Here is a 15,345-nt window from a genome sequence, read left to right on the forward strand (position 1 = left end):
TGTGTAACCATAGAAATGTACTGTTGACATACTTTAATGAAGAGATTTGGTTTATTTATAATTAGCCCATTGTTTCATATGGTATTGAAATATTTCTTTATCTTAAGTATCCCAAACATTATGCCTATAATTTTAGAGGTTTCAACTTAGATTATTATGAATTTTTCTATTGGAGAAGTCTATATTGATGAGGTTTAACAGTTCCTGTGTTGCCTATGTGACGTGTAATAGTACAGAAATGGAAATATATGATATTTAGCCCTAATGCTTACCACAAAACTCTGCTTGCTATTCAGATTAGCCAGCTCACAATTTATAGTTAATGTTTCTTCACATAAAACAGCCAAACCAGAAAATGCCTTTGGACTTGCAACATATTAAACTTTGGGGTTTTTTTCAGGCTGAAATGCACAGTTGGTCCTGCAGTGAATGAGCATTTCAATATATCTATAATTATTGCAAATGGTCGAGGGACAGCACAATACAGTAAATTTTCCTATGTGGTAAGTCGAAGCACTAATTCTTGAGAACATAGGATATTTGTTACTTAATCTATTTAGAGTCATAAAATTAACAAGTTACTTTGTTTTGTTTTTATTTCCTTTTCAGGATCCTATAATAACAAGTATTTCTCCAAGTTACGGACCTAAGACTGGTGGCACCTTGCTAACTTTAAATGGAAAGTACCTGAACAGTGGGAATTCTAGACACATTTCAATTGGTGGAGAAACATGTACTTTAAAAAGGTATTGTAAATTATTTTTTGTTGCATCAATCAAATAGGATTAGTATCTACACCTAACAAATCAAGAAAAGATTGTTCTTTTTGTGTGTGTGAGGAGGAAAATCAAGATGTATATTATTTACTCCCCTACTGACAAAACTTCCTCCTTCCCATATCCATCTACCTTTTTGCTGATCTTTCTACCCTTCCCTTGTGTTGATTAATTCCACTTTTTAAGTTTGTCTTCCCATCTACCTTCTCTAGTTTTACGTCTTATTATTCTGGCTATGCTATGAGCTGTGAGATTCTGATAATTGACAGTAAATTAAACATTTCCATCAAGATTTACAATTTGGCTAAATCACTTTGGGGACGTGAGAAACGTGAGGGAGCTTGGGTCTAGAGGGAAGTTGGGTTTCTGATTCTTAGAGATGAAAGAACTCAGTTTAATCAAATATCAAAAAGATACTTTAAAAATTGCTTAAAATCCCAAATGTTTTGAAGTCATAGATGGTTTGTCTACAACAAGGTTCAGGTTGGGATCCAGTCAAATGTAAATAGGCTACATTAGAAAGAGCTTTTTGGGAGGCCTTTGTTTGGCTCAGTGGGTTAAGCCTCTGCCTTCAGCTCAGGTCATGATTCCGCTTAGGTCATGATTCTGGTTAGGTCATGATTCCACTCAGGTCATGATCTCAGGGTGCTGGGATCCAGCCGCGCATCGCATCAGGCTCTCTGCTCAAAGGGAGCCTGCTTCCCCCTCTCTCTGTGCCTGCTGCTCTGCCTACTTGTGATCTCTCTCTGTCAAATAAATAAATAAAATCTTTAAAAATAAAAAAAGAACTTTTTTCTTTTTTTTTTTTTAAAGATTTTATTTATTTATTTGTCATAGAGAGAGAAGCGAGAGCAGAGTGGCAGGCAGAGGCAGAGGGAGAGAAGCAGGCTCCCTGCTGAGCAAGGAGCCCGATGTGGGACTCGATCCCAGGACGCTGGGATCATGACCTGAGCCGAAGGCAGCTGCTTAACCAACTGAGCCACCCAGGCGTCCCAAAAAAGAACTTTTTTCTTAACACATCTGGAAATTCTCATTTAGGAGCCATTGAGTGATACACTTTTGATTTATGCATATAATTCTAAAATATGTGCATCTAACAGCTAAGGTCAATTTTCTTAATTTTTTTGTTCAGTGTGTCAGATAGTATTCTCGAATGTTATACCCCAGCTCAAACCACTCCAACTGAGTTTCCCATTAAATTGAAAATTGACTTAGCCAACCGAGAGATGAACAGCTTCAGTTACCAGGAAGACCCCATTGTCTATGCAATTCATCCAACCAAATCTTTTATTAGGTAAGTAAAAGCTTCTGATGAGTATAAGAAAATAATGAACATAAGAATGATTTGTCTGTCAAATAGTCAAGAGGAATTGCAGTTTTATCTCTAGCTTTGATGCAGTTGCATTTCTTTTAAAGGCCACCTTTCTAATTCAGGAGTGAAAACTACATTCAGGTTCTGAGTACAATTTGACTTTATCATTGCTAGGTTCATGCCAAGAAACTTTTTATCCTACTCTATTACATGTTAAATGGAGTTCAGTGCAACAGTTTAATGTGACACCTTAGTATTTATGTAATTACATTATGTACATATCAAGTCTGTACTAACTTTAGTGCCCAAAAGAGGAGTTACCTTTTTTCCCTCCATTCTTCAGTGTATTTTTGCTCTGCCTACTTTGGACACAACCTTCTCCCATACCAGACTTCCTTTGAATAAGTATTTCTTTGGGCCCAGTTCAGTCTGCCTTGTTTCCATCAATTCTGTCTAATAATAATTAAGTTCATTTCATTTGGATTTATTTTTAAAAGAGAAAAAATATTTCTTTTGTATATTTTGTGAGTAAAAGAAAAATACATTTCTTCAACTTATAAAATAGAAATTTTAAAATATATTTTCAAGTTCAATAACTTTGTTTCCAAAAAAATAGTTACCACAGAACTTCCATGTGACTTTGGTTGTGACTGTAAATTTCAGTCACTACATGGGCTATAATTTAACTTCTTTCTTAAAATACTTGGTAGAGAAAGGACTTCTCAATATTACTGTTTTTCTATTTTATTTTGCCAGTGGTGGGAGCACAATAACAGCTATTGGAAAAAACTTGCATTCAGTTAGTGTCCTGAGGATGGGAATAAATGTACATGAAGCAAGAAGGAACTTTACAGTGGTAAGTGCTTTGAGAGATGGTTGTGCTTAAAACTCTGCATCCCTGCTTTTACCACTAGCTTTCTGGGTATATAGGACATTCGGGTTTTGCTTTTAATTTTGCTAGTTACCTTCCTTGCAACACAGATCCAACAGTATATTTTATAAAACAACTAAAATTATCTTGCCTCAGGCAAACATAAAATGCACACACACACACACACACACACTCATACAATGCTAGACACAAATGATGATTACCAACTTGAGACAGTGTTTTTAAAGATAGTTGATACAGATAGAAACTTCGTCATTCCTTGTCTTAGTTCAGGATGCTATAACAGAAATACCGTAGACTGGGTGTTTAACAATAAATGTTAAACAACAAACATTTATTTCTCGCAGTTCTGGAAGTTGGGAAGTGTAAGATCAAGGTACCAGCAGATCCAGGTGTCTGGTGAGGGCATGGTTTCTGATTTGCAGAAGACCACCTTGGGATTACATCCTCACATGGCAGAAAGAGAAAGAGAAGCAAGCTCTCTTGGGTCTCTTCTATTTTTTTTTGTTAATATTTGAGAGAGAGAGGAAAGAAAGAGCAAGAGAGCACGCCTACACATAACCAGGGGGGTGGGGAGAAGGAGGGGCACAGGAGGAAAGCAATCCCTGCTAAGTGGGGAGCCCAAGAGAGGCTCAGTTCCAGGACCCTGAGATCATGACCTGAGCCAAAGTCAGATGCTTAACTCACTGAGCCACCCAGGTGCCCCTTGAATCTCTTCTTATAAGGGCACTAACTCCATAAGCACTCAATTCTTATAACCTAATGACCTTCCTGAGGCCCCATCTCCAAATACCATCGTGCTGAGGATTAGGGTTACAACATGTGACTTTGAGAGGGGCACAAACATTCAGTCCATAGAATTCTTCTCTCCCTTTTTTAAAGGTACCAAAGAACATTGCTCTTTTGCTTTAATCTTGCTGCAGCATCCTTGTTTTTCTAAATGGCAGCACACATCTTACATCCCAGTGTTGTTATTGTTCTTCTTGTCCCTTTGTTAGCATGTTATCAAATAATGAGAAAGACCATTAGAAGACTGATGTCCTAGAGTGTATGTTATTTGGTATTTCTCTACCTTCCCTTCTTTTATTTGCAAAGTTGATTAAAATTAAACGAAGGCCTCCTTAAAAGTGATTGACCTATCTTGTGGCCTAACAATTTATATAGATTACATTGAAATGGTAATTTTAGTTTAGACTTTAGGAAGGTTGGAGTTATTTACAAGGATTTCATATTTTTGTTGATGTTTTTCTCTAATATAAAATACCATAATCTAGTTGGACTTGTGCACTCAACTAAAAATGAAAGTTCTAAGTGCCCCCTTTCAAGCAGGGTCTCAATTGGGCAGGTGATAGATTGAATTAAAGCACTTTCTTTTAGATTCTCCATCCAATATTTCTTGAAGACTAAGGCCACAGTGTTCTTTAATTACAAAAACCAATTTGGGGCTAAAAATGTCAAGCCAAATCACCAAACAATAAGGTCATCTCCAATGAGATTTTTCCTGACCTTCTCTATCAGCCATATTGCATCACCTCTAAAGAGTATTATTAGATTTTTATCATATTCCTGCGAGATTGTACTCCAGGGAGTTACCGGATGAAGTAGAGAGCTTTAAAACCAATCCCCACACATGGCCACAAATAAAGTTAGAACACCACTGCTATTAGTTTAAAGAGTATCACTTCTCCACAGCTAAACAGAACAATTTTTCATTAACAAAATAAGAGTACCCTTTTTGGTGTTGGCATGTGACTATCTAGAAATCTGAGAAATTATTATTTAATCATGCTGAGCCCAAGTTATTAAAATTATAGCTAAATTTCCTTCTCCCTCATAACCATTATGATGACATGTAGACACCTTTTGGCTTTATTCATTCATTTGTAATCAAACATTTCTTTAAAAACCTCCTAGATGTTAAACATGAGTTCCATAACCCAAGGAAGATTCAAACAGTGATAGAAGATAAAAATCTTACCTCTACGTATCTGGAAATGTAAACTTCTCTTGTTTTCACCACAAATGTATTATCACAATAGAAGAATATATTAGAATTAGGTGAGAATGAACAATTCAATTTGACTATTGTTTGGAAAATTCCTTATAAAGAACTGTGTGTTTCTTGGTGCTTATAGAATTTGAAGCTGACCATGACCATGAACCCATTTATTATTTAACAAATAAAAACTCTTGGGGGGGCCGGGTGGCTTAGTGGGTTAAAGCCTCTGCCTTCAGCTCAGGTCATGATCCCAGGGTCCTGGGATCGAGCCCCACATTGGGCTCTCTGCTCAGCAGGGAGCTTGCTTCCTCCTCTCTCTCTCTGCCTGCCTCTGTGCCTACTTGTGATCTCTGTCTGTCAAATAAATAAATAAATAAATCTTTAACAAAAAGAAAAAACAAATAAAAACTCTTGGCCAGATCTGATTTAGATATACCGATCCAGCCATGATAACTTTTAAGTCCAACAAATTCTAAATCTTTTAAAATAAAAAATACTAAAAAAAATAAAATAAAAATACATCATCTTAACAAGATTAATATTAATTAATTCACAATATGGCGCAGAAGCCAGCAGTTTATTGTATAGTTTTCAAAATTTTTATTGTTAATAGAGAATTATTATGTTGGCAGTAAAACTATTCATTTCCATGTTTCAAGATGATAATAAATAGCTTTTGGCCTTATAATATGAATTTGACATAAAACTAATACTTTGTTTCCATTTTGTCTGTATGTGTCTGTATGTATCTGTTTTCTCTATCTGCTTATAACATGCATTTTAAAATGTAGAATAATTATTTTTAATTATTTTTAGAAGAAAATATAGAATACCCAATTTTGCTTGTGCTTTTTATGTATATCCTGAGTCCTTTTTCTATTGTGGGCATAACTAATTGTTATATCTACAACTCTACTTGTCAAAGAAAAGGAAATCTAAGGATGTTGTTGCTTGTTTGTCTTTTCCTTGGGGGAAAAAATGCAACCATTTAACCTCAAATGTGCCACTTTGTGTTGCTGGTTTAGTCTAAGCACAATCGAGAGGAAGCCACATTTTCCAAACTTCCATAAATCAGAATTCCAAAGGGGAAGATTTGAAGTGAAAGATAAAAGCACATGAAGTAATAATAGCAGAGCCTTTGTAAAATAGTATAAGAAAAGATCTGCTGATATAGAATATAGAGTGAGTAAGAAGTCATAGAGCACAGGGTTAAGGCAGTGAATTTAAGCCAATGGCCTAGGATTTATGTTCCCTACTCTGCCATGCAGAGTTGTGTGACCTGACATTAGCTCAAAAAGCTGTTTCTTCATTTGTAAAATGTGGGGAATCATAGTACCTATCTCTTAGGACTGTTGTGAGGATGAAATGAGACCAGCCTATAAAGTATTTTGCACAGAACCTGGCATCAAAAATTGATAGCTTGAAACACATTAATAAGATGACCTGACTACATAGCTAATTATAATGTCATCAGTATGGTGCACAGTAGTTGGCAAAGTTCTTAACATGTAGTATCACACATTGTGAGTAACATTTTAATCTTAATTCTTAATTGAGGACACTGAGTCTCCTTCTAAGGGCTTTGGATTCTCACAACTTATTTTCGAGGTATGGTGTGAATCAAGGACTTCTAATCACACAAAGTCCAGCTCTCACGCTGCCATTTCTGTTTCATAAACAAAGAGACAGTCCCCTCCAGGTGACTGACTGTCCTGTCATCTTAAGGAAAATAAAATTGATGGAGGAGGGAGAGCCATCTTCAATTAGATCAGAATAGCTTATTCCAGGCCAGTGAAGCCCTGTGCTCCTTTAAAGATTGTGTTGTTAGGATAATTTTGCATCTCTCATGTTACCAGAAATGTGTTCTTCAACATTAAGAAATTAAATGCTGATTTTTTTCAAATATTACATATTTTTAATTGATTGTCTAAAACAGTGAAATGTGGAAGTTGCTATTGATGTTGTCAAGCTATCTTCTGTCTACAGTGGATAATTGTGTCTTACTATAGGCATGTCAACATCGCTCTAATTCAGAGATAATCTGCTGTACAACTCCTTCACTGCAACAGCTGAGTCTGCAGCTCCCTCTGAAAACCAAAGCCTTTTTCATGTTAGATGGGATCCATTCCAAATACTTTGATCTCATTTATGTACATAATCCTGTGTTTAAGCCTTTTGAAAAGCCAGTGATGATCTCAATAGGCAATGAAAATGTACTGGAAATTAAGGTAAGAAATGCATAAAAATGCCCTCTTAAATTTTCAACTTGAACTTAATTGACTTCATAGCTGTATGAATAGAATTGTTGTACTGGGTCATTATCTTATACTACATCAGCGAATATCTAAACTCTGTAAAACAAATCTTTTTGGCATAAGACTAAAAGTTAAGTATAATCATGGACTACTTTTTAATGAAGCATTTAAAAATTCTTTCTTGTGTGTGTACTAAAAAGTAGCAAATGTGGGACACAATCTATTAAATAGTCTGCCTGTAATGTATTATTCTGCTGCTGTTATACATTTCCCTGGACACCTAAATGTGCTCATTATGAGATAAAAGGTAAGAACCTTGAAAGTAAATGCATGGGGCACCTGGATGGCTCAGTGGGTTTAAGTCTCTGCATTTGACTCAGGTCCTGGTCTCTGGGTCCAGGGATAGAGCCCTGCATTGGGCTATCTGCTCAGTGGGGGGCCTACTTCCCTCCTCCGCCCACCTGCCTCTCTGCCTACTTGTGATCTCTCTCTCAAATAAATAAATAAAATTAAAAAAAAAAGAAAGTAAGTAAATGCATCAGTTGTAGTTCTGTGCTTCCTTGTAGTACTTAGAATTTTGTATCTGGGTATGGTCATCTCTAAACTGATTTCTAAATGGAGCTGGATTTCCTCTACTGTAGGAATATAGTAACCTCTAAATGTAATTTAATTGGAGAATAACAAATTATCTCTTCTAACCCAGCCTGTTGCAAACAGAGAACACTCAAATGCAGAGAGGTTAAGTGGCTTGACAAGTGATGGGACATGGCAAAACAAAAACTAGAATACAGCTGTCTTATGTCACTTCGGTCATTTTTATTTCAAGTAATAGTAAAACAGCAAAATCATCAAGACTTTATCAGTAGCCCCGTCACTAGAAAGAGCAAAATACTTACCCTTCACTATGTTGTTTTAGACATTCAGAACTTTCCCCTGAAAGATAGCCTGAATGCAAATATGAACAGATACAAAGTAATAGGATAATCCTTGTTTAGATATATGTTCCTGTAGATCATCTCCATCTAAGTAATAACACATTTCTGCTAAAGTTTTTCTGCTTTTTCAACGAGATTTTATCTTTAGCCAAATTCGTGCACACGTTCATACTCATATAAGTTTACTCACCTCGAATTGTGTTTTGCACAATAATTAAGCAAGCCCAGCATGAAATTAAATGGAAGCCTGCTTCAGTGAACAGCATGTTTACCACAGCAAAGTTCTTTCATCTGCTTCTTTAATTAGTTTTAGAAAAGGAGAAAGAGCTTTTATCACTTCTTTTTTTTTTTCAATAAAACTAATCTACTGTGACCTTTTGCTTTCAACAATTACTGTGTTTGCCATTTGAAAGATTCCATTTGGTTTTTCTTAATGAAAACAAAGGTTTATTTGCAAATGTTTTTACGCCCAGATAAACTCTATATTTCTCTTCCTCTATCTCTGATGGAAGGATTAGAAATAAATGGTCCTTTATCTACCCTTCCAAGCACAGTCTTATATAGAAGTGAAAACTTCTTTTTCTGTAAATTAAATACCAATTATTCAATGTCCTTCAAAATTGTTGGACCTAAAAAAACATGATTTGACATCATCCTCAGCCTTTCAATGCTCTTCCCAGCATGGCCCAAGGGAGTCTCTGGAAACAGACACAAAACACTTTCTTTTTTTCTCTATTACTCTTTTCTCAAACAAGTGTATAATATCTGTCATGTCACAGAATGACAGTTTGGGGAGAAAAGGGTGATTTAGGGGGATTATTTTGGTATCATCATTCAGTCTCCCATAGTCCATTTTCTTTATACATGAGGAAATCTAAGGTGTAAGAAAAGATTATGTGACAGCTATTTAACCCTTTATCAGTTTCTAAAGTTGATCACATTAAAACCTCTGCCTCACTTGGGATAGAAACAAAAGCAAACCTTATGAGAAAAGTCCTCTTCTAGACATGCAGTGCACTGTTTTTATCAAAAGAAAGAATGCCATTTTATTTCATGTTGTGCTTGTCCAATTACTGTTCAAAACATGAGTGTGAAGTAGGTTTGTATTCCATCAGTGAAAGCTATGGAGAGAATTATGTGTTTAGAGAGAAGTTGTTCCTTATTGCCGAGAGTTCATGGTCCTCAATCAGCCATGCCTACAGAAATTCCCTGGCTAAAAAGAGATTGTGATAGTCCCCAGCCCTAGTTGTGGGAATTGCCTCAGTCAGCAGTACACCATGACCAAGAGGGTCAGCCAAGTTTGGATCAATAAAAATGTAACAGAGACCAAGGATCAATTATCCCTCAGAATGAACCAGAAATCCCATTGATGTGGGAGGTAGTTTATGGCCACGATTTCAAGTTAGTCAGGACAAATTGTGGACAGTGGTCATCAAAAGTAGACACCTCCTTTGGAGTACACACCAGGACACAATGTTTATGTCAATAGCAGCTCACATATTTTTGGAAGATTAGTCAACATAGTACTTTGATGTATATTATTTCATTTCAGACTCATATGGACCCATGTGGTTTAGAGGTCCAGTAATGATTATCCCCATTTACAGATAAGTAAACATAGGCTTAGAAAGCTTGGGTGATTTGTCTTACAGAGCAAATAGCAGGACTAGGACTCACATCTCTCGATTCCAAATCTCATCTTTACAGTAGATTTTCATATCAACTTTCATTTAATATATACCAAAATACCTTTCATAACAGACAAAATTTTCTATCATATGGTATATATCGTATGGTATATAATCTATACAATTTTTTAGGTGAGATAGCTCTAAATTCCTTAAGCAGAATTGATTTTTAGATATTTGTAAAGAAACCCTACTTTTTTCCATAATTATCTTATTATGTGACATTTGTGCGTGAGCATATTTTATGGAAGGTAGAGAAGTACAGTATGTAATGCTGGAACAAAGACTACCTGACACTGACCTGGGGATTTATGTTATTTTGGAGCATATTGATGTATATGGTCATCGCGATGCTTCAGAGGTACAGTCTGGAAAAATGAGCTAAATCAGGAAAATGGGTGGGGGTGGGGGGTGCAGGAAGATTAGTAGTTTTACAGTGCCCCAGCTGGCAATGAAGAAACCATTTTAATTTCGTTCATGCAGCTTTTCCCAAATTTTTGCAAATGCTTATTAATATCCTGTGGAACTCCGTTTGTTTTTTTTTTTTAAGATTTTATTTATTTATTTATTTGTTTGTTTTTAAGATTTTATTTATTTATTTGAGAGAGAGAGAGACAGTGAGAGAGAGCATGAGCGAGGAGGTCAGAGGGAGAAGCAGACTCCCCATGCAGCCGGGAGCCCGATGCGGGACTCGATCCCGGGACTCCGGGATCATGACCTGAGCCGAAGGCAGTCGTCCAACCAACTAAGCCACCCAGGCGTCCCTGGAACTCCGTTTTGAAGGCTTCTGTGAAGGTTCTTTTGCCTAGTCTCTAAACAGAGGGACTCATATCCTCTGGAGGAAGTGTAAATCTCCCCCTTCTGACCCTATCAGCACCAACTCGCGCTGACTTTCTGTTTGTGGACCTCCCTGGACTGTTGCCTCTCTGGGTCCTCTACCAACCTGCACCTCATTGCTTTAGCTGGCTTTCCCAGACTCAATCTTGTGGCCACCTGGATATCTGAAATCTTGTAAGATCCCTCCTGCTATTATGCTGTTTTCCAATTCTACCTACTGTCACCATCTACTGTGTTCTGTAACCAGCACAGACATGGGTCCCCAGGCCTGAATCCTGGATAGAAACACCGAGTCACCCCTGGCCAGAGTTGGAGATGAAAGGAATAAGGGACATCCTAATATAACACATTAGGAGTAATTAGTTTTCACTTTAGAAAAGTATTTATTTTAACATTACAGTGAAAAGAAAAACCTCTTGTTTACCTTTATATTCTTAGTAACTAGAATAGTGTCTAACACAGAGTAAATGATAAGCAGATTTTGTATCAGATGAAATTTGATTTGCCTCATGACCTAGTCCCTTCTTGAACCTTAGTTCTCAATGCATAAAGCTGGAATGACAATAATATCTACCTCGGGGGGCTATCCTTACAAGATAAAATGAGATAATTATAATTCTAAAATGCTCTATTTGTGTTGGGGATTAAAGACCAGAAAGTTTTTCCTGCGCTGCTTTATTTAAAAGAGTATATTGCCATTTTAATGACTGGGGAACTGAGCTAATTTATATGTTCTATTTTAATAATAGTTAATATTAAAAAATTAAAAGTAAATTTAAAAAGTCCTAAACATATGCATTTTTCCCACAACTCCATAAAGATATGTTTATTTTAAATGACAAAAAGTACCCTCTATCTGTGGCCCCTGGGTGGCTCAGTGGGTTAAAACCTCTGCCTTCGGCTCGGGTCATGATCCCAGGGTCCTGGGATCGAGTCCTGCATCGGGCTCTCTGCTCAGCAGGGAACCTGCTTCCTCCTCTCTATCTCTCTGTCATCTGCCTCTCTGCCTACTTGTGATCTCTCTCTGTCAAATAAATAAATAAAAATCTAAAAAAAATAAAAATAAAAAAAAATAAAGCCTCTGCCTTTAGCCCAGGTCATGATCTCAGGGTCCTGGGATTGAGCCCCACATCGGGCTCTCTGTTCAGTGCTCCCCCCTCTCTCTGCCTGCCTCTCTGCCTACTTGTGATTTCTGTCAAATAAATAAATAAAATCTTTAAAAAAAAAAAAGGACCCTCTATCTATTTTTACTTTTTTCTGATTCAGAGCCCTCTGCATATAGTAGTAGATGGCCCGTATCCCTTTTGTGACATCTTGGGTGGTAAACTTTTAAAACAATTACACATACAAAGCTGATAGTAATTACTTGTATGTCACGATTTATATGTTCCCTACTAGACACAAATGAAAAGGGGTTCGGTGTTAGCTGAGTGGCCTGTTTTTGTTTTAGTGGAAGCCTTTATGCACATCCAAGGAGACCTGTGCCTAAAAGGAGGAGTATTGGAAGGCAAATGCAGTATGTTCATCCCTTCCCCCAGCCCTGGTTATCATCTAAGCAAGCAAGACACATTTTAGTCATTCCCTCATAAATCAAGCCCTGCCACTCTTTAATCTCTTTTCTTTGTCATTCCCTGAATTCCCTCCAATACGTGAGTGAGTGCCTTACCCCTCGTCAGACCTAACCAACAAGTTGTCATTTGGAGCCCCAAAGTGACCTGTTAGATTTATGTGTTTTTATGTTGAATTGCCCTGTGTGGCTGACCTGGTTCAATGACATACACATACTGCCTCTAGAAATATTTAAAAAACAGAAGGATAGGGTTCATCTCTATGCATTTTTTTTCTTAGACTCCGGATTCATTTTAGAAAGAAGTATTTTCTTTTAACTTCTTTTCCCAGAATGACTTCTGACCTACCAGTCTACTGAAATCCGTGTAAGACAATGTACATAAAAGCAGTTTGCCAAGTACTAAAGATCACATAAAACACAGTAGCAGTACTGTTGTTATTACTGGCTGCTCTTTGTCCATAAGAAAAATAGTAATATGTTTTGATATATTCTCCTTTTAACTTTCAATAAACAACTGTATTCATTAAGTCTTGATATGAGAAGTTGTGCCTACATTTTCACTTCTTTCCCAAGGCTAATCATTGGTTTCTTCAACAAAATATTGGTATTTTTAAAATTCCTAATAGTTACTTCATTAACTAAGTATGTCTAGTTGCATTTTTTTTAAATACTCATGTAACTAAGTGTTCAAAATAATGTAATCATGCTCTCAAATCCTAATGAAGGTTAGTTATATGGCATCTCACAGGAATTTCTGTAAAAATGAATTTACTTATATGTAAGATTCAGCTTCTCAGGTAGGATGAAAAGAAGCTGCCCAACTCAAACACAAAAGGAATACATTAACATAGATCAATTAGTTCAGAATCTCTGGAGATGGGCCCCAGATATCACTATTTTGGAAAGCTCTTTCAATACGATTCTAAAAGTAAAACCAAGGTTCTGTGTCATTGCATGAGGCAGTATTAGTGGAACAACTGAATCTCTTAGTATTTCCTTTTTGCCAACCACTGATACCCCCTAAAGACATTAATAAGGTGGTTATGTTCAGTTAGTTTTTGATGTAGTGTTCAATGATTCATTCTTTATATAACTGAATATAATAATAAGATAGACCATATACTGAATTGTCAGTTGTAAAAATAAAATGTTTAAGATATTTCTTCTAGTTTAAAAAAAAAACAAGCTGATTATGCGTAAGAGGTCATTGGCTGGAAGGGTGTGGAACAAAAATCTCTCCTTTGCTCTAAAATCGGATTTGTATAGAAAAGCTGTAAGGGCACTTGGCTGACTCAGTCTGTGAAGCATACAACTCTTGATCTCAGGGTTGTAAGTTCGAGCCCCATGTTGACTGTAGAGATTACTTGTAAATCTAAAAAAATAATAAAAAGCTCTTTGCTGTGAATCCTAATTAGTACCCAAAAATGGCCATGCTCTCTTGCAACTACCCAAATCCCACAAAAATGAGTATCATAAAATCATATGCCTTGGCAAACAATGTGGCCTATGTTTGCAGTATATTTATGTTCTTTCACAATTGTTAGCATTCCTGAAAAACTGGGAAGTGTTAACAACCTCTTTTTTCCTTTCAGGGAAATGATATTGACCCTGAAGCAGTTAAAGGTGAAGTGTTAAAAGTTGGAAATAAGAGCTGTGAGACTATATACTCAGATTCTGAAGCCGTTTTATGCAAGGTCCCCAATGACCTGCTGAAGTTGAACAACGAGCTAAATATAGAGGTGGGATTCCTGCATTTCTCTCATGATGTAAATAAAGATGCCAGTGTAATTATGTCACTTGCAGGCTTAAAATAAATCATTAAAGCTCATTTGTGTGTTGGCTTTGGCTCATCAGCTCAGCCTCGATTCTTAGTTGTTATTTTAGAATTAGTGAGGTTTTGTTGCACTGTCTCCTTCCCAAGCTCCAGAGAGTAGATCTCAAAAGTCCTTCCTAACCACACTCCCTTTCCATCATCCCCCGCTTTTGCCAAAATTTATTGTAACTCTCAGGAGGGATAAGGGCACATCCCAGTGTACCCTCCCCACACTTCTTAGGAGGCCAGAGCCAACATACTGCTGATCTTGACAGTGACCTCAAATGCAAGAACAAAGTAAAATAGGACTTAAACTATTATATATTAACTTCTTTCATGTTGCACCATACAACTCATACACTTAAAGTGTACAGTTCACTGGTTTTGAGTGTATTACCTTATTAATTTTTTAAATTATGGCAAAGTATGTGTATCATAAAATTTGCCATTTTAGCTGTTTTTTAGTGTACAATTCCATGACATTAATTACATTCACAGTATTCTTCAGCCATCACCACTAATTCTCAAATTTTTTCATCACCCCAAAGAGGAACCTTGGAACCATTAAGCCATCCTATCATATTCCCTCCTCTTCCCCAGCCCTGGGTAACCTCTAATCTATTTTCTGTCTTTATGAATTTGCCTATTCTAAATATTTCATATAAGTGGAATCATACAGTATTTGTCCTTGTGTGTCTGGCTTATTTTACTAAGCATGTTTTCATGGTTCATACATGTTCTATTATGTGTTAGAACTTCATTATTTTTAAGGCTAAGTAATATTCTATCAGATGGATAGACCACATTTTGTTTATCCAAGAATGAGTTAATTTTAAAGGGTTCCTGAGGTCTTCTAAAAAGTTATAAAATGGAGGGGAGAGAGTAATGAAATAAGAAAATACAAAAATATTCTAAAATTTAAAGCTGAATCATGATATCAGAGTTTGAAGTTCTAAAGGACCATAAATCCTAAAAATCAAACCATTTTAAAGCCAGAAGGATCCTCAAAGATTTCTTCTTTGTCTCAAAACTAGAATAAAAATATTTTGCAACTTTATTATTCCATGTGATTATTTACCTCTTATAAAAAGTCTTCTCTGCCCCCTACCTAGCCCTTCAAGATAGAGTGAATGTCCAGTGGTCTGTTTCTTACTGATTATTCATACTTCTAAGGTGCATTTCATATTGTGTTATCACTTATTTATATATTTGTCTCCCTTTCTATAATTTAGTTCCTCAAGATCAAAAACTGGATTTTATTTATCTTT

General features: G+C 36.3%; 1 protein-coding gene across 1 annotated transcript in view; it reads left to right on the top strand.

Annotated features, from left to right (window-relative positions):
- MET (MET proto-oncogene, receptor tyrosine kinase) overlaps positions 1–15,345 on the top strand; it is a 112,484-nt gene that overhangs the window by 73,078 nt on the left and 24,061 nt on the right. Inside the window, exons 7-12 of the mRNA XM_004741918.3 lie at positions 401–503; positions 610–746; positions 1,909–2,070; positions 2,845–2,944; positions 6,989–7,207; positions 13,857–14,003. Of these exons, the coding sequence (XP_004741975.1) occupies positions 401–503; positions 610–746; positions 1,909–2,070; positions 2,845–2,944; positions 6,989–7,207; positions 13,857–14,003 (868 nt within the window). The remainder of the gene's footprint in view (positions 1–400; positions 504–609; positions 747–1,908; positions 2,071–2,844; positions 2,945–6,988; positions 7,208–13,856; positions 14,004–15,345) is intronic.

The sequence above is a fragment of the Mustela putorius genome, unplaced genomic scaffold, assembly GCF_011764305.1.
Source record: "Mustela putorius furo isolate JIRA1106 unplaced genomic scaffold, ASM1176430v1.1 tig00003845_pilon_pilon_pilon, whole genome shotgun sequence".
Classification (NCBI taxonomy): domain Eukaryota; kingdom Metazoa; phylum Chordata; class Mammalia; order Carnivora; family Mustelidae; genus Mustela; species Mustela putorius.